Source organism: Zalophus californianus, chromosome 9, assembly GCF_009762305.2.
Source record: "Zalophus californianus isolate mZalCal1 chromosome 9, mZalCal1.pri.v2, whole genome shotgun sequence".
NCBI classification, from domain to species: domain Eukaryota; kingdom Metazoa; phylum Chordata; class Mammalia; order Carnivora; family Otariidae; genus Zalophus; species Zalophus californianus.
In genome coordinates, this window is record NC_045603.1 from 100,667,960 (window position 1) to 100,695,557 (window position 27,598).

A 27,598-nucleotide genomic window follows, 5' to 3' on the forward strand; every position below is an offset into this window, starting at 1 on the left:
GGCAGCCCACGAGAGCACTGTGCTCTTTGCCACCACACTCAGTGGCAGGCGCCCCGTGACTTGTCTGTTTCTGCTATTAGCCACTGAGATCAAGCAGGGCAGGGACATCGTAGTTCCTGGAAAAGCAGGTGCTGAAGAAACACTTGTTGAATGAGGTGTTTGGTGCAGAATGCCTGGCATCTGACCAGCCCTAGACAGTCTATCGGAGGAATGAGCAGCACTCAGGAGCCCTGCGTGTCATTTTGATAGACGGGATCACTGAAACTGCCACGGGATTTGTACTTTTTCAACAGATCTCAAAATCTTACAGGTGCATCTTCTCTTGGGGTCACCGACGCACAAGAACAAAAAGTGGCTACAAAAAAACAGAGAGAAAGCCGATCTTGAACCTTGTCCCCTGGCCCACCTGCAGACCTCAGTGTGGACTGAGCACTGGGGTCTCGAAGGAACTTCAAAAACCTGGCTCAGCTGCCAGGTATCTGATAACTAAAATCCCTAAAGAGAGAAAGGGGATTATGAAGCCTCATGAGGAGCAGACGTCTTTATTTGGGGCAGAAAAGTGGAGCGAGAATCACAGGCCTCTTCTGCTCCACCTGAGGCGTACAGGAGTCCTACCTCATAGCAGACAGGTAAGGCAGACACATTTTTGCAGCCGAGCTGCAAATGCAGCAGGTGACATGCAGTAGGTGATGCAGGTGGCATCAAGGAGTGAATCAGGTTCAGTGGGTGCTAGGGGACAGAGAAGGGGTCAGACCATCCTCAGCTGCAGTCCCGACTGCCCCTCAGGCTGGTTGTTGCCAGGACGTGGATTTTCCAAGAGTAGTTAAAGTCCCGACTTTTATGTGAAAGCTCTCATCTTACATTGGCAAGTAAGTCCAAGGCAATTTAAATCCTGGTGGGAGTCCAACGAAATATTAAATGTCTCTGCAGGCCACCAGTTTGCCAATCCCTGAGCAGAATCAGAAGTCATGAATCGCACCAGCTTCTCCCAGATGGAGTCAGAATGTAGTAGTAACAGAGAGAAGCGGGTGAGGAAACTGCTGGTCCCTCTGGTGGCCAGAGAGCGGAGTTCCTTCTGGGCAGTCATCCTACACCGGGCTGCAAAAGGGTCTTTTGGGAAGTTGTTCCTGTCTGTGGTGTTGGCGCCACCTGGTGGACTTCCCAGGAAGCACCGCAGGTTTAGTCCTCCATGTTGACTCCTAGGAAGGCCAGAGGGGTAGTTTAAGGCTGGCGGTGACAAGTAAAAGCCAGAGCCAAAGCAAATCACCATGAATGAAATGCAAGCCATGTTTCAGATAAAGCAGAAACTCAAGGCTCCAGTGGGAAAATGAGGTGGGGTCGGAGGGGACAGCAGAGCTGTCTTGCTGTCTTCTCGTGCCACCCAGTGCTGCTTGACTGAGCTTCCGGTCAGAGCTGATAGACTCCGCCCCTCTTCCGTGCGGGGTAGGCCCCCAGAGCCCAGAGCGTGGAAGCCACCAGTCATCATCTCGAAAGTGCCACCCTTAGTTATTTGAGCCTAAGAGATATTAGGTAGGTGGGAATCCAAAATTAGTGTTTGTGGCTGAGTTCATCCTGTCTCGTGAGGATAAGGTCTGTGTTTACGGCATTTCAGATTCATTATATCATATGTGTTCTTCAAGCTATTTGAATATTTTCCCTTCCTCTTTAATTTGCATTATGCATTCACTTCCCATCCCTTTATTTTTGGAAAAGGTCAAACTGTTTCTACCATAGAGTTTCCAAACTGTGCTGCACCTTACCAAAAGGGTTTTCCTAAAACACATTTACTTGAGGAAACCTGTCCACTGTCTCCTCAGAAAGTGTCCCCTCCCACCTTTGGTATCAATTTACTCCATAGGCATTGCATTTGCTGTCAGAGCTCCATGCAATCTTGTAGGCTTTGTGTTTTGTTTCCGCTAGTGAAAGCTCCTTAACCACGGGGTGCAGGTTTTGTCTTCTGGGCTTTTCCTTGAAGGCTCAGCATAGACCCTGCACACAAGGGTGCTGGCTGTGGATGCTCAGCTCTGATAGGCTGAACCTTCACATCCACAGTCACCAGCACTTTTGGTGCCGTTATTGCTATGAGAGCAGGGGAGAAAAAAATCTGGTATGATATTCGGTTTTGAATACTCGCTTCATGGCAGTGTGTTGAGAGTATCACGAAGCCAGCTGTAACATTTTATTTTGGTGTTACATCTGTGTACTGCATAACAGTTCTAGATCTTTGGAAAGCTATGTAAGAAATACAAAAGTAGGCCCTAAGCACAAAAGACCTGGGATTTCTAGTTCTTCACTCCATCGCTAACTTCCACTTCCAGAAAAGGGCACTTTTGTCTCAGGTTTGAGATTTTCCAAGTGTAGGATGAGACGGCTCTGGAAGAGTATCACTAGCCAGCTGTATGGAATGGAGCATCTGCTCCCTTCCCACCCCTAAACATCTGCAGTTCTGAATGGGAGAAGCCCGAGGTGTTCCTGGATGGCATTTGGAAGAAGGAGTGGTGTTGTAGTGTTAGTAACAGATAGGCACCGATTCTGCAGGGCAAACAGTTGGGGGAGGGAGGGCAGGGACCCGGCTGTACAACAGGTCGTGCAGAAGAGAATTCCAGGGATGGTTAAGAGAGGCAACCGGGGCCCTTGGAAACTCCCAAGAGGCCTCGCAGACTTCACTAGGCAGAGACCCAAGGAAAAAAGCTATCCCTGCTTGTCTCCAAGAATGGTGACTGTCAGTGGGGGATGGAGACAAAGGGAAATTTCTAGGGTCCTTGTAAGATTAGAAATCCTGTTAAGGGGAGTTTGTTCAGAATATGTGGATTTTCCCAATGACCAGTATTAATCTACCCGTTGCAGCTCAGGACAGAATTAAACTGGGAAACAGCCTCCAGTGGCTTTGAGAGAAACAGGGAACCACAGAGAGCACAAGTGTTTATAGCAACATCAAAATGGCTATGACGCCATTGCCCTTTGCATTACCCATTGCTTTTGTGAAGGAGGCTGGTCTGAGGAGCAGCCAGGACCAAGGCCTGCCAATTCATTTAAGTGTGCACTCGCCCACCTGCTTCCTAGGCTCTACCTCACCACCCCTCCCCCAAGGGTACTTATGGCCCAGTCCTCACAGGAGAGTTACAGACCGGGTCGGGAATCAGGGGGGAGCTGCGAGGAGCGGCAGACTGGAGCCAAGACACCTACAGAGGTGGAGTTCTCCAGAGACCCCCCCCCGTCTGGAGATGGCACCCAGGGCCTCTAGCACCTCCCAAGGCAGAAGATGCTCACAACAAGAGTGAATAGCTGGCCCAGGAACGAAGCCCAGTCGTCATAGCAGGGACTTGCCCACCTCAGGAAGTTGGGCTGAATCATCTAGTTTATGAGACGGCTCCCCGTGGGACCCAAAAGGGAGAAAAAAGCCATCGACTATGTGTACTGTAGATACACAGATACACACGTCGAGTGCCTCTCAGGTTAGGATTTGTGTTTTATGCCACTACCACTTGTTACCAACAGTGTTCTGACAGGAGAAAGACGCGTTCTATTCTGAGGGCTGCTGGTCTCTAAATAAGTCAAAGTGGCCAGAGGATTTAGGTCAAGGTGAGTTTATTGTCCAAATAGCATAACCTAATTGCATCCAAAACCATTTGCAAATCCATCTTTAAGCTGGTCAGAATAACAGGCCATTATTTTTTAAAATCACTTAACACTGAACAGACAGGACCTCTTAAAAGGCGGCTGACTATACCATGTCACCATCATAACCAGTAAAACATTTTTTCCACACTTCCAAAAGCCTTTTGTTTATACTGATCATGCTACTTTAGCACTTGCTAGCATCCCGACCAAATAAACACCCACACCTCTTATAGAGTACATTGTGAGAGAATAACATTGACTCGATATGGCATCACACTCATTTTAAAGCAAAAAAAAAAAAATTATAATAATAATAAAAGAAGTCCAAGACGAGAAACTGTAACTGAGAGAGAAAGAGATCTGAGGTACATGGTACAAGGGTAATGAACATAATGGAAAAAATCCAATGGCCCAGTGATTTGCTGGGGACTTAAGAGTTGGCCAACAGTACGAAACAAAAACCAATCAAAAAAAAAAAAAAAATGAAAACTTTTTTTTTTTTTTTTTTTTTTTTTATGACAGGCACCTGTCAAAATACACTGGATACTGCAATGGCTACAGTCAGTAAGGCACTTTTTTTCCCCAAAGTAGGCTGCAGGCAAAGGAATAAACATTGCAGCGACAAGCGTGCATGTGTACATTTGCTGATGGCTTCTTGAAACCTGAGCCAAGAATCGGGTCTGATAGTCCAGCCAAGTCTAAAAGCAGAGAGACACAAATGTAGGAGAATAGCTCTGGCTGAAAACACTGTTCTGGGTTGTTTAGAATCCAGAATCATGAAAAGCCACGTGGTATGAGAAAGTCATAAACATCCTCCTGAATCTTCCTGCCCTATTTTGTACAAATGGGCGACAGCATGAGTGGCTCTTCGAAACTGCTCGGAGCCCACACCGCTAGAAGCCTGCGCTCATTCTATAGCTACGGTTTGTTGGCTTAAGGGGACTTTACTGTCTCAGCACTAATTTCCCTTTTAAAGCTATTCTCAGGGTTGGACTGTCTCAAAGATAAACAAAGAGGAATCCTTTTGGCTTAGAAGCCAACTGGCTTACTCAGACTTCCTCCCCGTTCCTACCTCCCATTCCCACACTACCAATATTATCTTCTTGAACTAGAAAATCATTATTTACATGATATAAGGTGCAAGTCTCTTTCTTCTCCCAGCCCTGCCCCTGTGGCCCATGGAGAGAAACTTCCCCCGCCCTCTTGTGAGCAAGTCGTCCAATCCTGCCTCATGCTCTTCACCTCCATGCTAGAGCTCCCCCGGGGCAGTGTGGAAAGGCCCGGAGGGTGCCAGACCACAGGAAAGCTACAACCCCCTCTGAAGAGAAGCCCATCCTGCCGGCAAAGGGCTGCTTCTGGCCCTGGGCTGCCTGGGAAAAGCAGCAGACCAAGAGTCTCCTGTACAGAGCACGGAGACCAAAGGGGATCTTGCTGTTGAGACGTGGTGAGCTCTTCAGTGGGGTTCTGGGACAGTTCCAGAATAAAGCCTCCTCTGAGACAAGCCCCCTTCTCTGAGGAGCCCTCCTGTCAACACGGGAAGACATTCTAAGGAGGGACCTACCCCCTGCTCCCACCTGCAGGCTTCTTGGCTGGTAGGAACCTGCATGGAATTGAATTATGCTTAGCATATATTTTTGGCATACTAGGACTTTCCCCCCTGGGATTTGGCCAAAATAGGGGAAGGAATAAAATTTGGCAGGCTTAGGGGAACAATTTAGCCCCCACTGATGGAGAAAAACAGTTAACAACAATGACCCAAAAAACCAAAAACCAAAAACACAGAGAGGAGGAAGAACAGAGAGAAAGACAACAGAGTAGAAAAAAGACCAGAATAGGTCTGGAACCCCATTTGTGGGAGGTGAGAAGGAGAAAAAAATCTGTGGCGGAGGGCTGAACTCCCTCTCACGAAAACTCCTACCAAGGAAACCAAGATCTAAGGGGAGGGCATCAGCTACTTTAACAAATCCAAGCTTCCTTCTTTTGTTTAAGGAGGGAGTAGGCAGAAAAGCCAAACAACCTAGCACCTTCCCATCAGCAACACCACACCTCCCATCACACCAGGCCCCGAGGACCAGAAGGAGAAAAAGATCAGAAGGCCCCGGTGGCACCCAGGGCTCCAGGAAAACTGGGAAGTTGCAGACTGCAGGGAGAGCCTGTAGGCCTGTTCCCTTCCTTATTCGTCCGGTTCTGTTTGAGCTTAGGGACAGTCACCATTAAGTGACTTTGTACCTTGCTTTCGTTAGGCTCCAAGACTCCCAAGGACTTAGGGACCACGCCTCCTTCCATTCCCTGTTACTCCTCAAGGGCCTGAAAGAGCGTCCTATGCAAAGTGAGCTCTTGACAAAACACTGGCTGCTCAGCTTTCCTCTCCAAAACTTCAGAATTCACCACCCACTGTCCTACCAGAAACTCCCTAGAATTTTAGGGTTGTGCTAACTCACCAAATCCTGAACCCTTCCAAACATACTTCAAGAGAGACTGACTCATCGGAATGGCATCTCTGCAGAGATGCAGCCTCTTCACCTCCCTCCCGCTCCCACTCCAATACTCATCTGCCCTGTTTTCCCCATCATGCCAATTCAATGCAATTTAAAACCTGAAAACCACCGAGTGCCACTTAGCAGAGGGGCTGGCCGGCCGCGGTGCGAGACAGGTGGGAGGAGGCACCCTTGTGATCCCGTGTGCGGCAGATTCATGTGCCCACAGATTCAGACCTAGAAAAGCCTCTGAGATGATCCTAAACTGGGGATAGCCATGTCAGGGAAGGGGAAAGAGAGATAAGCAGATGAAAGTCCTGCTTTAAAGAAAGGGCCACAGAGGAGGATCTCCAAATAGCCTGCTGGAATTCTTTTCAATCTGTCTCCTGATACCTGGTCCCTAAGTGCAAATTATGACTTCCTAGTTCACTGCATAAATGTTTGTGCTGAACATCTGCCCTGGGGGATGGGGGGAGGGGAAATCCCTTGGTTCAATTGTATTTTTTCCATCATGATGAGGATACCGGAGTCAAAATGGAAGCCTAATGACCTTCATGACTGAAAAGGTCCCTGGGTGTCAGACCCAAGGGCCAAATCCACCCCACCCTCCACCTGAGAGGGGCTTTCGGCCTCCTCGCCGACTTCTCCTTTCCCCGCACTAACGGCTCCCAAGCAGAAACTATGCGGTTGTGAGGTATTATGAAAACAAAAATGTGAATCATTTTCTTTTGTAGCTATTGATTTTGTCCAGTAAACCTGAGGTAAAGAATGCTCTGTCTTTGAAGAATGTGATAAGAGAGAGAGAGAGAGAGAAAACCAAAAGGAAAAAACAAAAAACAAAACAAAAACAAAAAAACCATGAATACGCTACCAGAAGAAAAACTATGGAAGGGCTTTTCCAGTACGAAGAACTCCTATCTTGACCACCTACTTCAGGACTTGGAATTTAAGCAGTAAAATAATATATTATAAAAATGTTTATAAAATAGCAGCACACTCTGTGAAACATTACAGCTAGGTACTGTTAATGTGAATAAGGATGAATGATCTTAGCTTCTTAGCAGCGCAAAAAAAAAAATAATCATAAAAAACTGAACACAATAAACTGAAAAATAAGAGACCCTTAGATTTTTCTCCATCTTCAACCCTCATACTACGAAACAAGGCAGAATCTGTGTATAAAATAATTCTTCAAAGCAGCCCTGTTCTGATTTTTTCTTTCTAACTTAAAAAGGCAAATATTTTAATAGCTTCATTACCTGTCAATTATAATTGTGCAAAAAAAAAAAAAAGTTGTTGCTCCAACCTCTTCGCTAACTGAATGCCTCTAAGAAGTGGAGAGGAAAAAAATTCAAGTACGCTGAATACAACTTTGCAATGAAATTAACGAAAAAACGGAAAAGGGAACAAAATGCCACACTCTGATATTCAGCTGTCTGTCTGCACCAGCAGTAACTTTTCTTTCCATGTCCAGAGGAGAAGCATATAGGTGGGAATTAAGATCCTTCTTTGCCACCGAAATGGTAACAGATCTTTGTTTGTAGGCTTTTTGGAGGAATGTTGTGATGGGAATGTCGGTGGAAAGGGATGTCTCTTGAGTCCCGGTAGGGATACCAGAACTGTGTACCAGAGAATGCCAGATACCAGAAGTGAATAGTCCCCCGACTTGGGGCAGGCAGGGAGGAGCACAGGAGAAGCAGGGAGGAGTCTATTCAGCATGACTTGCATAAACCATCCCATCTATCCCTCGGGAACAAGTTTTCAAAGTGCTTTTCGAATGGAATGGTTTATAACAATGCTAAACTGTGGACCAGACATGCCAATCAGCACCAAAAATCAGTTTTTTAATAAAGGATGCCAAGGTCACATTACCCTCTTGAATACATGAAGAGAAAATATTCCATTCCAGATCCCACCCTTGGTCTCCATCTCCCTCCATTTCATATGAGTTTTGGTTATGGCCCAAAGCGAGATTGCCCCTTTTGATAAAAATATGGTGGTGTCTGCAATGAACCATGTTTGGAAGAAGAAGCAAGATGTCACAAGCACATGAAACCCAGAATCCAATCACCTGTGTCCAACTGGCAAAATAAAACATCTCTTTTAGGTAGCAGCTACTGTAGACAGCAAGAGATCATAACTAGAGATTCAGCTATGCTCCGGACTTAGTAACAAACAGGTGGTCGAGAACAAAGGTGCTTCTACATCCAAAATGGTTCAATCAGGTTGAGAGATTGTTTTGTACTCCCTCCCCATCGTGTCCCTTATTTCTAATTCTTTCTTGAGTTCATTGCTTTGCAATCTAATCATGCCATAAATGGCATACGCAAGTTCCTTGAAATTATCCTACAAGGGGTGTGTACATGCTAGTTCATAACATGAAAAAAAAAAAAGCCTCCTCTAATTTGTTCCCATATTTGCAGGCGTACATTTTCTCTAGCTACTCTGCAGGTTTTTCTGTAAGCATTTTACTATTACTTTTAACATAATCAAACAATAACTGTTCGCATATACAAGGGATTCCCTTCTGTTGTACTTCAAATAGGCACCAAATGCTTTTAGTTATTCCGTTTTTATAGGACCTTTTTCTCTCACTTCTAAAAGATCTTTCAATATGATCTAGGTGGGGGCAGAATTTTTTTTGTTGTTGCTTTTAAAGTTTCATCCTAAAACATAAAGAACAAAACACAACCAGAGAGAAGGAGAGAGCAGATGTGAACGCTATCTCTCCCATTCGGCCCGACTTCGTCCTCACAGGTCAATATCCCTCACGTCCGTAGGGGTGCTGGCCTGGTCCAGTTCATCCTCCGACTTGGACCCGTCCCCCTGGTCCTGACGGAACTGCTGCAGGCTGTTGAGCAGCACCACCTCAATCTGCTCCTGGCAGGCTTTGAGGCAGTCCTAGAAGGAGAGGGGGTCAGACCAGAGCTGTTAGCAAGATCAACAGTGTGCACAGCATTTATGAAGAAAATATACACAATGGAAGCCTCGCGGGCTTCATGCCGGTTTCCCAGTAGAAAGATGTGCTCCGGCAGAGCTGTGGGACCACACTGCTCCAAGTGGGGTCCACAGCCGGCAGCATCGGCACCCCCTTGTTGAAAATGCAGAATCCCGGCCCATTCCAGATCAATCAAAACAGAATCGGTATTTTTAGCAGAAGCCCAGCTGAGACAAACACACATGAGAATCTGGCCAAGATGCTGAGCCCTTTACAGACACGCCGCACCCGGTAACCCCAGCGCCAACTGGGGGCTTTCTGCTTGTGGACTGTGGGAGGTGACAGAGAAAACGGCAAAGTCCAGCACCGCAGACAGAGCCACAGAGTCAGGCAGGTGTGGCACCAGAGGGATGGATGAGAAGAGAGTGCACTGAACTGTACTCAGAAACCGCGGAGGTTCTTAAAAAGAAAAACGCCCGGTATTCAGCTTTACTTAACCACCCTCAATTCTCATATTACTACAACACGGAATGTTGACAGAACTCTGGACTTTGCAACTGTCCAATTTGGGAGTAAGTAAGAATTTGCAACATTGTTTGATATTAGTCTATATTTGGTAGGGAAAATTCAGAGTAAGTTTGCCCCAGGCAGAAGCTTCTGGTTAGCGGGGTGCCGTGGAATGCACGGCAATTCATGGGTGTCACGAGGGAGGGGCTGGCTCCTAGCGGCAAGTGGGCTAAAGAGAATCGCTCTTAGCAGATATGCTCCCCGCCTCTCCTCTGCAATGCTCTGTTTCTGCACTCAAGCAGCATCTACATATGGAAAACATGTTAAATCGACTCCGCTTGCGTCTTCCCACAGCTTAATCTAGGCTTCCCTTGTTGTTTGTTTCACTGTGCAATTCTCACTGCCTGGAGGCTACTGTTTGCCAAGCACAAAAGCGTTATCTTTATTTTCTGAAGATCTAAAATAAAGTTGGACTGAACTACTCAGGGACACAGTTTCCATGGCCCCCAATGTTCCATTCCTATCTTGTCCATTCCACGTTTCAAACTACAGCTTTTTACGAAACTGAAGATTAGGAACAACAGCCGCAGATTGCTAAGGGCAGAGATGGAGTATCACCCAGCATGCAAGACAAATGAAAACAGGGAGATAGTATTTGCGACCCGCCCACCATACTTGCAGGGAGCAACGAGGTCATTTCACTTCTCGGATCTGCTCCCCAACTTGTAAAATAAGGATGAAAAACACTCATAGGGTAATGGTCAACTCTTGAGATGATGTATCTCAGGTGCTCTATTCAATAAATGAACCCCATTTCTTATGAATGACAAGAAACCTGTCCTGGAGTCTGAAAGAATTCTTTCGATTTCTTTAAGATGAGATATGGATAAGCATTTGCTCCAGATTGCTGAAGGCAAGCACCATGTGTCTGACACTGGGGGTGGATCGTGGAACAAGACAGACAGAACCCAGCCTCAGAGATCTCTGGGCCACCCTGAACAAGCTGAAGGGTCAGGGACTGGCAACATCTCTCAAACTTCTGTGGCATGCCCTGGCCACATCCTCTACCCTGTCGATTGATCCCCTAACCATCGACAGGAAACCTTCCCTGGGCTCCTCCTCCAAAGCCCACGCCCAGGGGTTGTGCTTCCAGGTCACTCACCACTCGCCCCGTGAGCTCGGGGCGAAGGCTAAAGGCATAACGTTTCTAAGGGCATTTCCATTTCAGTAGAAGATATCAGAAAACCCGAAAGCCTTACAATCGATAAAGAAAACTGATCTTAAATAAAGATAAAGCTGGTGTGGGCAAACAAGGCAAACAAACGACTATAGGTAAACAACTCTCAACTCTCCTTGGGAAGGTCGTGCATCAGAGGTGGACAGTGGGGCCCACGGTCAGTTTTCCTTCCAAAGCCAGAGTAGGTGGCTTGTTCTCCATTTGAGCACCATCTGAAGAAGCCGACTTGTTCTGAGAAGCCATGTTGGTGGCATAACACTATCCTCAAAAGCCCTGTCTCATGTCTCGGGCGCCCTCTGCCCTCCCTCATTCCCCTGAACTCCTCACTGAGAAATGAGGGGCTGCAGAATTGAAATGAATATTAGTTTCCTCTTTCTTTTTTCTCGCAGGGAATAAAGAGTTGAATCCAGCCAGTTGTGATGGGATGCCCCTCCGCTACAGAGGTCCTTCAGGAGCTGGTGAAGGTTATGTTTAAAAGGAGGCAGGGGGAATGGGTCAGAACCCTCCATACCACAGGGACGGTACCCACATGCTTGCCTCCATGGAGGACAAATCCTATCCAAAGCATAGGGCATAAAGAGCTTTTTTTCCCCCCCGAAGTATTATTAACGTACGTGTTCTATTAATTTCAGGTGTGGCATAAAGGGCTTTTGTTCTCTAAAGAGGATGGCAGGATTCTCAGCTGATTGAGGGACTGTGTGTGTAGGGGAGGGACAGACAATAGCTCTGAACCACTAAATTCAAAAAGAAATGCCAGTCAGGTGTCAGCAACGAGGCCTCTTTAACAAGACGGTTTCCCATGGCACAGCCATTTGGTGAAGACTCCCTGACATGAAGGTGAAGGTCGTGTGGAAGACCCTGCCCACCACTAAGAGCCCTAGTGCCTCCGGCCGATTCTGTCCAGCTTTCCTTCCTCTGAGGCTGTATTTCAGTGCCAGGGGGAGGTCATCAAGGTCAGCCCACCTTCCACCCCAAAAATATGACCAACGCAGGACTCCATGATTATCACTGCATTAGCCACACCAGCATCCCTGAGAAAGATCGTCCTCCACACAAGGAGACAAAGCTCAAGAAAGCGAAAGGACCTGATCTGGGGCCATATTAGAGTCTTCGCTTTTGGGACGCCGGCGATTCTACTGTTTCTGGCATTCAGCCTTCCCTTCCAGCAGCCTGAAACCTCAAAGAATGGTTCTAGAAAAATTCCTACAGGGAAGGCTGGGACCTTGGACAGTCACTTCTACTGGACTTTCAGAGCCATGGGACTGAAGATAACATGCCTCAAGTGTCACATTTATGTAAGTTCCAGCCAAGAACACACATACCGGCCTTCCTGAATAAAATAAAGGAAGGTTTCATGTAAAGCACTTTCCTCGGCCCTGTTTTCATTTCAGTCTAAATCATGACTGATGATGGCCAGGCTCTTGATCTTTGATACCTCCTACTTGAAGAGATAAATGACTATAGCAGTTACCCCAGAAATGAGGGACCCTGAACTCCATCCCCGGCTCGCTTCTAGATTCACGTGGGACAGAGCGGGAAGCTAACCCTCCCTGGGCTCAATCATGTCCCTCACTCCTGGAAAGCTCTCTGGGGCCTCGGCCTACCACTCCTTCAGGTTCCCCTTCTTCACAGCTCGGCTATGATCAGCTTGAGTTTTAAGTGCAGATCACCCATCCTTAACTGGATAAAAAAACTTAAGGGCAAGTGTCTGTCTTGCAAGAACCATGTCAAACAGTCTACTCTGTGATGGTGAAGACAGAGACATCATCACGCCCCCTTCCTGGAGACAGAACTCACTCCCTGTATTTTAATACCCTCCTTTAGCATTGTTAGGAACCATCCTTGGACTTGCAAAGAGCACAAGAATTTTCTGTGAGCTGATGGAAAGTGAAGGGAGAAGGAAATGTGTGGTGGTGCTGTTACCTGAGCCAGACATGCCCACCCCACACAGCCCCGTTCCCGCCCAAGGAGCTCCCACTCTCCCAAGCAGCAGGGCAGGACGGCACACGGGACTGGGGTGGCAGGAGCGGTGACCTGGAGAGGGGGAACGTGCCTCAAACCCAGCAGGGTTGCTGGTGCTGGAAGGTCAAGCTGAGAGAAGGAAATAAAGAGGGGGGGGGCCAGTTCAAGGGCCCGGAAAGGAGGCAAAGCTGGGGAAGAGCAGAATCCATAGTATTTCCAAAGGGCAGAATCACAAGACGCCACACAGAGGCAATTACAGAGTCGGGGGATTTGGGGGTCTGAACGGCTTCTGGGGTTCAAACAGCCACACGCCCTCATTGTACGGCTAGAGAACGGAACTGAAACTGGCTTGTCCCCCGGTTCCTTCGAGTTAAAAGCTAAGCCTGGCTTTAAACGGGCAAGCCTCCAGCTTCAGAACTCTTTCCCCTAAGACCCTCTGCTTCTTCCCAGCTCTAAGGAAAGACATACAGGGCAGAGACTCTCCAAGAAAGGGAGACGTAGCCCCAAGGGGCTGGTGGGCAGGGGAGGGGGGGGGCACCGGACAGCTCGTCCAGTGAAAAGATGCTACATGCATGCAAAATGCAGCAGCTCTGGGACCTCTGCTTTCCGGCAGCCTCCAAAAGCACCGGTCATTGTGTTAAGATGCCCCGAATTAAGCTGATTAAAAGGAAAGCCATAATGCTCGTCTGTCAGCCTGGACAGGTGGCACTCCACAGTGCTGGAGGTCGGGCAAACCTCCAACTCCGATGATGATCGGCTCCCTCCCTGGCCCCTGCCCCCCAGCCCGGAGCCCTGACAGCAGTGTTTGTGATCTCCAGCTCGTTACACGGGCCTCCGACTTCCTCTGCGTGCTGGCTCGGGCTCTGCGCCCTGCACCCTCCTCGGCCTCCATGAATGGGCTGACGGAACTCCTACCATTAGCCCCCAGTGTAACTGCATCACGCCATTGTCACCACACACGCACTGCACTCAACAGGGGGACAAAGGGCTGAATGAGCCCCAGACCCGCGGCCAACTCAGGCAGAGACAACTTAGGAAACTATCTCATTCTTCCTTTCTTCACAGGCTGTTTGGCTTATTTCCTTGCATACCAAATGAAGCCCGCAGAAGAAATAAGGCAGGAGAGGGAAGCATGAGCCTCCAGTTCGATTCCGTCCCCCTCCCCGCGCCCAGCTTCCCCTCCGGCCACTCTTCACAAGGTCCTTGACCACAGGCCCCGTCAGGTCCACAAAGGACAGCCCCAGCCGTACAGGGGCCCTCAGGAGAAGGTGTGCCGTGAGCGGGTCGGTGCCTCTCACTGAGGAGGACAGAGACACAGGGCTGGGGACCCGGACCAGAGCATGTAGTCAAAATCAAGACTTCCTCCCCTGCACAGCGAATGGGTTTTCAACAGCTCACTGGCGACCATGATCCTAACATGCCAGGATGACCCTAACGCAGGGGTATACTGAATCTTCTCTGCGTGCTATTTAAGTACGAGACAGAGTTTTAACGTAACCAAGGTAGAAAAGGAGGAATATAGGGACCAGGGAACTAGCGTCTGCCTCCGTCAAATTATCTCCCAATAGCTTCACAGCAAGGTCACGGCCCGTGAGCCTGACTCCTGCGTTTTTATCAGTTTGTAAAACTGTGTCACGTGAAGGTGATGTGTTTTGCTCAGGACCTTGGTGTGTAAATTAAGGCTTATAGGGCTTTCCCAAAGACCTGGGGAGACCAAAGACTCAGAAACACACTCTAAGCCCATATGCCTGGCCTTTGTGTCCTCCGTTCCTTCCTTCCGGCTTCCCTCCCTCTCTTCAGCATCATTCCCAAGCCTCTGCCAGGGGCTCTGGATAAAGAGCACAGTAAAAGTTGGGTCCTGTTCAAGAGGCTCTATAGACAAGGAACGCTGAGATAAATGCTGGCACAAAGCACGAGCCGAGTGCCGAGGGGACGGAAGAGGAACCCCGAGTCTGCCCGGCGGAGCAGGGAAAGGTTCACCGGGGAACCAGGACGCTCAAGCCCTCCTCTCAAACTCACCCTTGGCAACGGAAGCCCCGGTAGAAGTTTCCCCAAAGCCAGCACCGCCTCGCTGGCTGGCGTCTGTTTTTAGCAACACTTATGACTGGGAGGAAAAAGTACTTAAAATATACCACCCTCTGAGACTTTTATTCCCTGTAAAACTGTCAGGCTTCTCACTCAGCTTTCTCTTTGGAATGAAGCATTTTGGTTTATTTTGGCAACCAGACGGAGCAACAAAGACCGACTTTCTCAGAGCTGCCTGGGTCCCTCCGATCAAAGCTATCTGCCGCTGGCTAGTGAGCCGGAGAAACTTGTCTGCCTGTCTCATAGGAATCCAGGGGACCCGCTTTCCCCAGTCCGACCCCTGACAATGCATGGAGAGAGAACACCATCAGCTCGAGGAAACCACAAATAGCAAGGTGCACGGGGCAGGCACAGAACTGTAGGGACACCAGGTCCTGGTTCCCATTTGTCCTATTCTGCTGGAGCCAGCTTTAATAGAACATGGTCCTGGGCACCTGACTTCTCCATGGGAGAGTTCAACACAATCCTGTGGGCATTTCAGAGTGTGGGTCTGAAAGCATATTGTGTGTGTGTGTGTGTGTGTGTGTGTGTGTGTGTGTGTGTGTTCTAATTGTGGCAAAATAAACTGAACATAACATTTTACCATGGAAACCATTTTTAGGTGTACGGTGGCATTCAGTATATTCCCTTGGTCATGCTACCATCTCCATCATCCATCTCCAGAACTTTCTCATCATCCCAAAGTGAAACTCCATACCCATTAAAGAACTCCCCATTCCTCCCACCCCCTGGGCCCTGGTAACCCCGATTTTACTTTCTGTCTCCATGAACTCCACTATGCGAGGTATCTCCTATAAGTGGCCCCACATATGTGTCTCTTCAGGTCTGACTTCTTTCACTTAGCATGTTTTCAAGGCTCATCCATGTTGCAGCACGTGTCAGGATTTTGCTTCCTTTTTAAGGCAGACTAATATTCCACTGCATATACATACCACATTTTGTTTCTCCGTTCCAAGGACATTTTCTGTTGCCAAGTGCCCTCTTCCAGGAGGCCTGCATTTCACATTAGGCCTAGCGAGCTTCTTCCTCTGGGTTGCTTTTCTCCCACATTTATAGTTCATAACACTTCAGCATTCATTTGCTGATGATCTTCATTTGCTAGGATTTTGCATGCTTTGCTTTTGATTTCCCCTACAGTTGCCGAGTTCCTTGAAGTCAGGAGATCATCTCCTATTTTCCATACATGACCCACCCGTCCCAATTTCTGCCTTGGTTCCATCCATGCCTTGTTCATCATGCAAGTCTGCAACAAGTGAGCCTTTAATAAATACTTCCAGAAATGAATGGAGAGTAAGTGCTTGCAACACATCACTTCTTGACTCACGAAATGGTAAATGGGCTCAGGAAGCAAAACCTGCCTCCCTCCAGATACTAATGCTTTCTGAATTCCAGTGCTTTTCTTTTCCTTCACTCTGAGCCTCAGTACTTCAGAGAACATGGCCTGACGGATGGGAGGAGACCTATAGCACTTGCAAGTCAGGCACAGGTGGCCAGCCTTGCCCAATGTTGCTCAAGCTTTTTTACTAAGAACATTCCTAGGGGGAGAGTGAGCAAGCCTCTGGGGCCCAGAGGTAAGCTTAGAACTCACAGAGGTCTCAGACTTTTATCTGAAAAAGTGCTACGGAGTTTACATTCTCCTCTGTTCAGCTTGGTTGTTAATATTAAAATGTTGAACCAGAGGCCCGCTGGTAAGAACGGCGCACACATGCGTCTCCAGTTCCACAGCTGGGAGACATAGGAGACCTCTAGTATCCATTTGACCCAGGCTGATGGCTTTTGTATCCATTTGACCCAGTCTGATGGCTACCTCGGATGCACTGGCTACATAGTATCTGAAAGAGGCAAGCGGTTTCCCTAGTATAAGAGGAGAAATGGTTTGCAGTCTTGAAAAGCGGCTGACACTTCCGGAGTGACCTCTGTCCATGTGAAACCAGTAAGGGGTGATAAAGGGACACGTGGGAGAAGGCCAGAGACCCATGGAGCCACCAGCCAGTCAGGGCAGGTCTAGAAATATCTGAAAGAGGTTACAGTGCCTGGGGGTCAAACTGTTGTCACTGACATCTTTGTCTCTGGGGGTTGAGGAAGAGCCTGTCTTAAGCTCGTTGCCGTTGGGAGTCCTTTTTGTAAGGCAGCCTTAATAGGAGATACTCAGAAAAGGAAGGAAGCTTATCATTTCTATAAACGTTAAGTTCTGACCCAGATTTGCCTCTGGAGGATGGGAAAAGCACTCTTCACATGAAGCACGCTGGAAGGATCTTCGCCATCTGTGTTTCGGAAACCATGTAGTACATGGTAGCACAGGTCTTTGTGAAAAGCCTATGTTTTGGACCTAGAATTTGAAAAGCACATCTAAGAACTGCTTCAGAATAGGACCCTGGGTTTGTTCCATGAGGCCCTTCACCACCTCCCTGCACCACTTCCTTGAGATGGTAATAAAGGCCAAGGCAAAATACAGGTGGGGAGGTGAGAAAGCCAGCAAGCTGCAGCCTTAGGCTCTCGGAGTTGTCAACGTTCTGTTCAGCATCCCCGATGGGCCTGTAAGCCACGTTATCGCTTGACTCAATCTATTCCCACAGCAGGGCATTCGGAATCTCCCTGGAACATCCAGAGGGGGGGCACGGTGAAGTCCCCCTGCATCTTGAGCCTCTCCATGGTGACACATGAGGGCCTCGCAGCTGACAGGCCAGTTGTCTTCAAAGCAGAGGCCTTTCGCAAACAAAAAGAGTCAGGAACTACAGCAAGAGTGGAGTGCAACGTTTCCAGGCGGGGAGCTGGAGCTTCCGGGTTCTAGCCCCAGCTCTGCTACTGCCCTCCCCCTCCTTCAGCTGGCTACCTCAGCCCTCTCTGCACCTCCCGTGGAGAGCCTCCCGCTGGAAGACGCTGGAAGACGCAGGAGCGGCCTCTCTGACCTCTCAGAGCCACCCTGGCTCGGACCTTCTAAGGACTGCAATTTCCTACCAGCTGAATCAGAGCCTCACTTGACCCTGGTCTCTCAAGACCTTTCTTCTAGGGAGCTTCATATTCTGGCAAGCCTCTGGGCGGTCCACGGGGCACAAGGATGGAAAAACCTATAGCTAATAATAGTTCCTTGAATTACTATGGCTCTTTATTCTTTTAGCAGTACTTCTTAATCCATTACCACATTAAACAAAAGGGAAGTGAGAGGCAGGTGGGGTTGAGAGGTGTGTCAAGGCCAGACACCGCGCTCGAGGTGGGGCACCTCTTGGACCCCCACCGCCCCCAGCGCAGTGGAGCCAGGCTCCAGCCCTCTCTCCACGGTGTCTCCGCCTGAGTGGGTATAAGCAGAGCGCGACACTGTGGGGGAGAGACAGCCCGAGGACACGAATATAAATGGAAACGAGCAGCATTTCAGACCCACGGGGAAGCCCACACCACAAAGGAAAACTAGTAAACAGCCCTCCTCCCACCTTGCATCTGCTAGCTAGGCTCTTTTCTCTGTTTTACGGCACACAGGCTTTCAAACCCTGAGGAGGAAGCCTCATCTATTGAATGTTGTACTATCTTGGATGTTGATCTTGGAAAACAGAAACCGCGACCAACAACAAAAAAAATACCTCCAACACATTATCATCAAGCCAAGTGTCTCTTTCCCTGAGCCGAGAAAAGAGACATCTGGTTTTAACCAGGAAGATGGCGTCCACCTACCACATCCGTGTTGGTGATCTTGGCCAGCAGGTCGACCAGGGCATCGCCAGTGAGCGAGCTCACGTCCTCATCCTGCTGGAGTCCACAGATGGCAGCTCCCACACTTCCAGTTGCAATCATCGATGGCGGGTACATGGCGAACTTAAAATCTGTGAGGACGAGAGGCCGAAGGTCAAGGCCCGGGAAGCACTTGGCTCGCGGGGCTCCCCAGCCTGAAGGTACTCAGAAATAGGATGGTGAAAAGTCAGCTGTACAGGTGACCCCTCACCCTACAGACACGTCCTCTCCCGAGTCTTCCTTCACAAGACACCCTTTCTTTATTTGCCGTCACTGTGGCGGGCCCGGAGCCAAAATGGGGAGACAGAGGCAGAGAAGGTGGAGAGCTTATCTGAGTGCACATAGTAAATTCTCAGAGGGGAGATCCAGGCCCCCACAGTCCTGGGGTTAGCACATGTGCAAGGGGCAGGAAGGTGAGTGGGGTACATTCTCCTCTGGGGGTCATGGCAGGAGCAGGGCAGGGACGTCTGAGATGAGTCCAGACAAGGTAACTTATGTGCCATACAAGTGAGACAGACCAAGGGATCTAGGTGGTGGCAGGCAGGAAAAGCATAAGCAAGTAAAATTTTATGAAGAACAATAATCCTGATGTGATCTTGCCCTATTATTTTGTGGACAGTCAACAAGGACTAATATGGCACAAAACAAAAGATGACTTCATTTAAAAAAAAAAAAAGGAAGCGAGAGAAGCAGTAATCAAGGGGATAAGGGCCAAGTTTCACACAAATCCCCAACTTCTAGCCCAATGCCAAGGACCCTTAGAACATGAGGACAGAGAAAGCAGGTATTAACCAGTATTAACCACTGCATCCTAATCAGATGGATGACTTGGTTAGATTTTATGGCTCTTGGGCCCAAAGGTCCTATTTTCTTGCTGGAAAAAAAGAGTGGTTTGCTAAAGAGAAGTACAAAATGAGGATAAATTTAAGGAGCTCAAACACTCATCCACTTTCATTTCTCCAAAAGCAAACAGAGGGCATCTTCCTATGCTCATATGCTCCTCAGCTTGGGAGACCAAACCCCTCAGGTTCCTCTGAGTGCTCCCGCAAAGAGGCTGGGTGACCAAGATCACCTACTTCCCAGTTATCAGGAGGACAGAAGGACACCCGCACCTGACTTCTGTTGCTGCCCTCTAATAGCTGCTAATGACCCACGTGTACAGTCCCGTCTGAGTTATATGCCAGCTAATTCACACAACCACCATATAAGCTGCGCACAATTACCCCCATGTGGTGGATGAGAAAGGGCAGGCTTCTGAGAGCTGAAAGTGCCCTTTCCCACTCCTTGTGCTGATATGGTAAAGAGGTTACTCCAACACTCATTTTAGTCAGTCCCGGAGTGGAGCAAATCCTCCACAATGTGCTACCTCTGGTTCTAGCATTACTCCAGAGTTTACTGCCTATACCTGTGGGGGGGGGGGGGGGGGAAGGGCGGAGGCAGGAGGGAGGTACAGAGGGAGGGCATGGGTCACACTTCAATTTACAGCACCACCATTAGACTGAGCTGTAAAAACAATGTGACATAACATTTTCCCTTCTTCCTGAACTATAAAAACAGTGTAACATAATATTTCCCCTTCTTCCTGTCCAATGCCCTATTAAGCCACATATTCCGTTAAAGCACTTTGATAGGTGACCCCATTGTCCAGCAGCAAGTTGGTGGTGTTCGTAGCAACACGGCTGATTCACTGAACCATGCACACACCTCCCATCTTGGCCGAATCCCATGAACAGAGCAAGCCTGGCCTTCTGTCATTCTGTCTTTCTCCTTGGCTTTCTCTCCTTAGCCCACTCACCATTTCTACCTCTTGAGGGATGTGTATCACAGCGTTCTGCCCCAAGCCTGCCGTCCACTTGTCTACTAACTCCTCCCGTGCCTTCTCTATCCCCATGGATGGTGCCAAAGGCGGCCTCCCTGCATCCCGCTCTGCTGTAGGTCTCCTCCACATGGGCTCACAGGAGTGTTTCTCTGCCCAATAACCTCGTTAGCTTCCCCCTGTGACATTCATAATGCAGACAAGGCAGCCAGCCCATGGCCTTGGGCCCATAAAGGACCTGGGTGGGAGCCTCTGGCAGGGAACGACAGGAGGATATCCCTGGCCCTCCCTTTCCTCTGTCCCAGGCCTCCGACCAGGAAGCACACCTCACACATGCCTAGCTTTTGTTGTCCCACTGCACGCAAAAGTGACTCCTAATTTTAGCAAACTAATTAACTTCTGGAAGCCAGGGGGTATATACGGGTGGTCCCTGGGTGCAGCAGGGGCTAAAGTTGCCAGAAGGACTATACCTCGCCCCTTTCTTGTTTTGCTAGGAAAATGCTGAGGGGCATCCTCCCGGGGATACTGTCGCCTGTGTCCCAGAAATGGGGAGCATTGCGCAGGCCGGGTAGTGCTCCCCCCACCAGGAAAGAGCTGCGGGAAGCCGGGCGACCACTACGCTGCCCCTCTGCCACCCACCGCGGTAGCAAAGCACAGTCTTCCTTGAGATTCCCGAGCAACTGCGAGGCTCTCCTCCGGTTAAGTCCAAAGGTGACATTAGCATTACAAGCCCGGTGTGACTGTGGGACCTTGGGTGAGTCACTTCCTCCCCCAGCCCCTGGCACTCCGTTTGTCTAATAAAGGGTGGGGCTGGATCAGTGTTTTTCTAGCTTCTAGTTGCAGCTCACTGTTGGGTCATGAAACCCGGTGGTGGGTTGTTTTTGTTGCTGTTTAACTGAACAGGATAGAAAGTATCAGGAAGTAATCATGTAGTAAGAGTAAATACTGTCTTGAGAAACTTTCGTAGCAGTTTGATGTCCATTTATGTATATCCTGAGTTGTGTTATAAAATGTATTTCTTTCTTCGTGGTTTAGGTCAAAGGCTGGCTAATCCCCCAGGCGCTTTCCAGCTCTATTTTGCTCTTCCTTAAGGCTCTAAAATGAGAACCACTCCCAAGAAAAGAAGCAAGCATCAATAGAACGGAGCATGGCTTCCACTGGCCGGGGAGTCACAAGGCCTCTCTCACCACAGAGAGCAGTGACAGTTCTGCACGACCTCAGGGGCTGCCCCAGGACCCTGCTCAGGGACACCCCCCTCTCTGTTGGTAGGGGAAACAGCAGAGAGAAAAACACCCGAATAAAACATCTGAAGGGTCGTGTCCTCTTACTAGCTCTACTTACCTAACCTCTGCACTCACCCATGGAAAGTTTCACCCAACCCACTCAGCCACTCCTGGAAACCTTAAACTCTGGCTACGTAACTGGACTGAAAACTGTTCAAACTTACCACTTGGATGGGGCGGGGGCGGGGGGAGCAGAAAAATCAAACGTCATGTATGCATGCTATGACCAAGATTACAACCTTCCAGAAATAGATGCATAAAAACGCATATACGCCCGTGCATGTGACTGAAGTAGGAGGAGTCACAGAAAACGTATATAAACGTACCCACTGTTGAGATGGAAGAAATACAAGTAATTTTGTAAAAGTTCCTCCTCATATTATTTTATTCCAGCAAAAGTAAAATACCAAGTAAAAAATCTCTCTGCAATCTCTACATCTCTTGGTCAAAAATACCAATGAGCTATATGTTGGGGCAAAAGGCATATTCAGGGAGTAAGGGTTTATCTTTAGCCTCCGAGGTGACTTCCTGAGACCCCTCCTTCCTCCGCAGCCTTGACCAGTGATGGGTTCCAACAGAGTCGTCACAAGTGTTCCTCCCTGTCCCAGGCAGCAAGGATTAATCCCCACCCCCAGCCCCGAGGTAAAAACGTAGGAACAGAACCCAGCACGGTGCATTCTAAATGGCTAGGTGCACACTGCATGGGTAGCCAGTAAAGACACCTGTCAAATGAGTAAATTAAAAAAAAAAAAAATCTTAAAAAAAAAAAAGACACTTCTCAAAAGAAAGGGGGTGCTCGAGGGGACAGGAGCAGGAAGATACTTAGGAGGACTCTCTGAGGACATGGGAAGCATTTGGGCCAAACAGCTCCAAGAACTGGAAGCTGGAGTATGGGGAGGCCGCTGTCCTACCACCGGCCAGCTGTGTGAAGATGGCCCAGTTACCTGACCTTTCTGAGCCTGCATCTTCCCACCAGCATATCAGGAGGAGAAGTGTACTCACCTCATAGGGTTGTTCTGAGGACAGGACTAATCCATGTAAAAACACAGTGCCTGGCTCCTGGCAAGCCAGCAGTGTCCTACCACTATTCTGACCATGGGAACCTTCTCTGGGACTGTGAAGGATAATCCTGACCGTTGGGAGATGCTGTTCAGCATGGGCAGGCATTAGGAGGAAGGTGTCCCGCATCCCTCGGCTACAGGCAGATGCTCACAGTAGGCCAACTGTGCCGAGACCGCCGGGAAGTATGAGGTCTCTGGGCTGCCTGGAGAAATCTTCCCCTATCACTTGTGTTCTGTGTCCCAGAAATGACCTCATTGAGTCCCCAAAGCCTCATGCTGGTTTGTCAGGAGTGGGAGAAACCGAGGGCCCTCATATGATGAATGCAAGAATCCCAGCTCTATTGGTCGCTTACTCATCCAAGTAGTAGTGGTGAGGTGTTAATAAAAACCAACGTAAAACTCATCAGTTTCAAAACGCTGCTTCCTTTTACAGGTGAAATCAATGAATTCTTCTTCTTTTTGAGCGGCAGGGGAGAGAGAGAGAGCATGTGAGTGCAAGTGAGGGGGGCAGGAGGGGGCAGAGAAAGAGGGAGAGAGAGAATCTTAAGCAGGCTCCACACCCAGCATGGAGCCCGACACAGGGCTCGGGTCTCACGACCCTGAGATCATGACCAGAGCTGAAATCAAGAGTCAGACGCTTCACCGACTGAGCCACCCAGGCACCCTGCATCGATGAATTCTTGACTTGTCTAATCCCCGATCCTGGGCCTGGGGTTAAGGCTGAGACTCTCGGACTGTGAACCCAGGGCTCTTTATAACTTACCAGAATGTGAATAGCTCCTCAAGCCACCTCCCACATCCCACGAAGGAATACAGGGTGATTTTCCTATCAGAAGTGCAAGAAAAGCCCCCCAAAGCAAGCCCTGGTCAGAGAGATAGGTCCTAGCCATGGCACTAGCAAGCTGTGTGACCTGCACAACCCACTTAACTTCCCAAGACCACCATAGGCACTCCTGGGGTCCGACTGGGCTCCTTAATCTGGACAAGGGCAGCGAGGGCTCCACATTTCATAGACTTGGTATCTGCACGCCTTGGTAAGATTTCACTGAAGAAAGAGCTCTGAGCTAAGCTCGTCTGAAACCACAGATTAGATGGCCCTGCACATAAGTTTAGCGCGAATTGTTTTGGCTATGGTGACGGAGACCTTGAAGTCCAAGAGTGACCGCTGTGCTTTGGATCACCACTAGGGGGCGAGAGAGACTTGCTCGGAGGCTGAAGAGAAGCAGGGACGCCCCAGTCTCTCCCCCTCCTCCAACCTGCAGCAAGGTGGAAGTTAAAAAGGCCAGGATCGCGGATGCTCACTGGCCAACCGATGCTGGGAGCAGCACACGCCTCACCTACCACCCCCCGGAATAGGATGCGCGCATGGGGCAGGAACTGCCACGCCAAGCTGATGGCAACGTAAAGCCAAAGGCCTCGGTGGGAGGAGGAGGGGAGGGAGACGGCTGGAGAATAGCAAGCAGCCTGCGCCTCATTTATTTTACAGTCAGATGGCAAGTGAGAGAACCTTGTCCCACTGCCTGTCCCCACGGGGTGCCCGTGCAGAGGAGACTGCCACTTCCCCTCGGCTCCACACCCTGTCAGCTATGGAGGCAGTGCAGGGGCTCAGAGAGGGCAAGGTGGTCTAAATTCTTCCCACCTGGCAACCACCAGGGCACACCCCCCTTTTTGGATAAGGGGCCGAGCGAGTCACCTACCCTCTCTGGGTCCCAGCTATGATTACACCTCATGATGGAAGGTCATGAAGCATCTTTAGGGAAAGCCTGGAAGACTGGGAACACAAGCAGTATTATCATCACTGGGGCTCGGACCTTGGGGTCAGGAGCCTTGGGCGGCACGGCTCACGGGCATGGTGCAAAGAGTTTTTTAGCCCAGCACCTTGAGGTGGGGCCCTGGGCAAAAAGAGGGACATGTGGGGTGCCACGGGCCTGGGAGGTTAAGCACCTCCACCCCACCCCCACACCAAGTTCAAACTCAATGTCATTGGCTTTTCTAGACTAACTGGAAGCATCTGTTGAGCATGATATCATGCATCAAGAATCTTCCAGTGCCCGAGTGCGATCCTGAGTTATCTTCCACGGTCCTTCTTTCCTCATCTGCAGACCTGGGGGACTCTACCGTCAGGGCTACAACCAGGGAGACACTGAGGCTCAGTTCTGCTTCTCCAGGATCCAAAGCTCCAGGAAAGGGGACGCCAGGGGCCAGCAGCTATGAAGGTCTACTTCTCACCCCAGTGCCTCCACGGACCGCGACTGGCCCTGACAGGGACACCGGGCAGTTGCAGGCGGTCTCTCCCGCCAGAAGCCATTCTGAGCTGAGGAGGGAGGGGGGTAGGAGGGTGCCTCTCTGCCCGGCCCTCTTACCCTCTGGCTGGCAAGGAGAACTGCAGCTTCCCTCCCCTTCTCACGGCCCCTCTCTGCTCTCCTGCCCTCTCTCTTCCCCTTTCTCTCACACACACACACACACACACACACACACACACACGCACTCCCCACACAGACTACGGGACGAGTGCCAGCTCATTCACAACCAGCTCTCCCCATCAATTGGCCACACCCCCCAGGGTTGGCGACCACCTCCTCAGGGCCCACTGTAGGCCGGCCAGACCCTGGCTACAGGTGCCTCTTCGGCTTCCGGGCAGAATGTTCAGGGCTGGGGGGGACCAGGACGGAGCTGGGAGGCGCACAGAGCAGAGGGGACGGCCTCGGTGTCACCACCTACCTTTGGTTCTCAGTTACCTTGCGCCCGCTACTTGCCAGGCGGTCTTAGGCCCTCAACCATCTGTCACACCCTGGCCCCACCCAAAGCGCAGCATCTCTTCTAACTGGAAGATCTTTCCTCCAAGAGAAGCAACCTTTGGCTTTGATGCCGTCAGGCCAACTGCTATGAAACTCCCGACAGTGAGGACGCTATTTAACCCAGTCCTTCACACAGACTCAAGCACAGATCGAGAAAGAAAAGCCTTGTGAGACAGACCCATCCTTCCCAGACTCAGGAAACTTCTGAGAAGCGCCCGCCCCCGCCCCCTTGCTCTGACCAGTCCACACCTAAGGCTGAGTACTTGGCTTGTGGTTTTTATTCGGTTGGAGTTATTCCTTCTATCCTTCCTCACTTCCTGTCCAAGTCTAGCTCAAGTCTCCCAAAAGGCAGTCTTTGTGACTTCCCGTGCCACCCCTTGGGCCTCTGTCCTCAGGGCCCGAGGCCCAGGCTCCTCACCCTGGCCCCAAGTTGGCAGCCATGCCAAGGATCTAGGCAAGAAGATCAGAAGCGGGGGATGGGATCCCCAATTTTAGAGAATGGGCCTTTACAGAATCTGGGGATCTACCCAGGCCTGGGTAATCCCACCCACCATCTCCACCCCAATCAGAGATGAGAATGGAGGGATGGGTGGACAGACCCCAAAAGATCTGTCAGTCAAGACACAAGGTCAAAGCAGAACTCTGGCTAACAGCTGGGCAATGGGGGAGCTTAGGGTCAAGGGGTCAGCTGTCCTAGGGCCAGAGAAAAAAAGGACTGGTTGACCCCTCCCCCACAGTGAATCATGACAATGGAGAGGAAGGGACAGCCCAGGCCTGGGAGACAAAATGACAAGTCAATGAGGGACTGACCTCTAGGGCCCCAGGCCAGACAGCAGAAGAGAGGAAGCAAAAGAATGGTTAGGCTACTGTCTAAAAGGCAGCAAGGTATACACAGGGGTTCTGAACAACAGCCCCCTCGGGGATACGGGAAGGGCAGCTCACTCTCCCACAAAGGGGCCCAGGGCACATACACATGTCATGGGACTGGTCTGGATCTGGAAGGGCAGCACCGCAGAAAACCAGTGCGACAAAACCCATGCCCGAGCATCCAATGTGCATGTCAGGGAATCCTACATTCCAGCCAGTGAAGGCAGAGCAAGGGGTCCTGCTGGATTTGGATATAGTTACAAGTGGGAGACGGTGGCATTTTCCCACAAGTAGGACCACAACACACTGTCTACACATTCCTCGGTTCACCAAGTACCTCCTTGCACGTGTCTCTTTCTGATTTTCCTTTTCCTAACCACCCTGAAAAGGCTGTAAGATCATGTATCCCCCAGGTGTGTTTTGCAGATGGATGCTGAGGTTCAGAGAGGTTAAGCAGCCTGTCCAAGGTCAGCCAGTGAGAAGTAGCAAAGTCTGACCTTTTGACTGAGAACAGAGCATATACACTTTTGCATACTGTGTGATCCCTCTGTACTCGCTCCTGAATACCATGTAACAAGACAGTGAAAGGAGTTAACCGCCCCCCCCCCAGTCCCAACTACAAAATTCAACCACCCTTGGCAAACTGGGGCTAATCCCTCTGCACCCCAGCCCTCCCCACTCTCCCACCAACCTCCCACCCCCAAACCAAAGATCTGCCCACATGGTCAGTTCTTTACCTATGGTGCCTCTCCCCTGGATGATTAAGGTTCCAGGGTCTCTCCCATGGCCACTACCAAGAAAAAATGGTAGAAACTGGCCAAGGTTCAGTTTAATGAGACAGTGTCAAACTACTGCCTTTAGTTTATTAGGGAAATGCAAAGCAAATGGGCCAGTAAGAACTATGTATCAATTGTGGGATCAACAGGGTGGGTGGAAAGCTTTTAATACAGAAAAGCCAGTTGTGATTGCTATGTTAAAGCTTGCAACCAAAATCAAAATACCAGCACTTGAAAGCGAGGGCATCAGAACCTAGTGCTCAGAACGTGCGTCCTTGCTGAGAGCCAGCCAGGTTTACTCCCCCGTCCAGCAGAGGGAACAGCTACACATATGTGCCCTACAGTAAAAAGAACTTCTTTGGCCTCCCTTACTGCTTATCAGGGCAAGCCGCGTATTTATCTTGACAGTGTTCCTTTAACCTATATTTGCCCCCACCCCCCAAATTT

At 49.7% G+C, this 27,598-nt stretch overlaps 1 protein-coding gene and 1 long non-coding RNA gene across 2 annotated transcripts in view; one reads left to right on the forward strand and one right to left on the reverse strand.

Annotated features, from left to right (window-relative positions):
• Positions 1 to 15,052, forward strand: part of LOC113921401 — a 32,449-nt gene extending 17,397 nt beyond the window's left edge. The window contains exons 2-3 of the long non-coding RNA XR_003519668.2: positions 11,170 to 11,244; positions 11,413 to 15,052. This is a non-coding gene — a long non-coding RNA (uncharacterized LOC113921401). The remainder of the gene's footprint in view (positions 1 to 11,169; positions 11,245 to 11,412) is intronic.
• CCND2 (cyclin D2) overlaps positions 3,572 to 27,598 on the reverse strand; it is a 29,799-nt gene continuing 5,772 nt past the window's right edge. Inside the window, exons 4-5 of the mRNA XM_027591956.2 lie at positions 18,494 to 18,642; positions 3,572 to 8,999 (exon numbers count right to left, since the gene is read on the reverse strand). Coding sequence (XP_027447757.1) covers positions 8,850 to 8,999; positions 18,494 to 18,642 — 299 coding nt within the window. The 3' untranslated portion in view covers positions 3,572 to 8,849. The remainder of the gene's footprint in view (positions 9,000 to 18,493; positions 18,643 to 27,598) is intronic.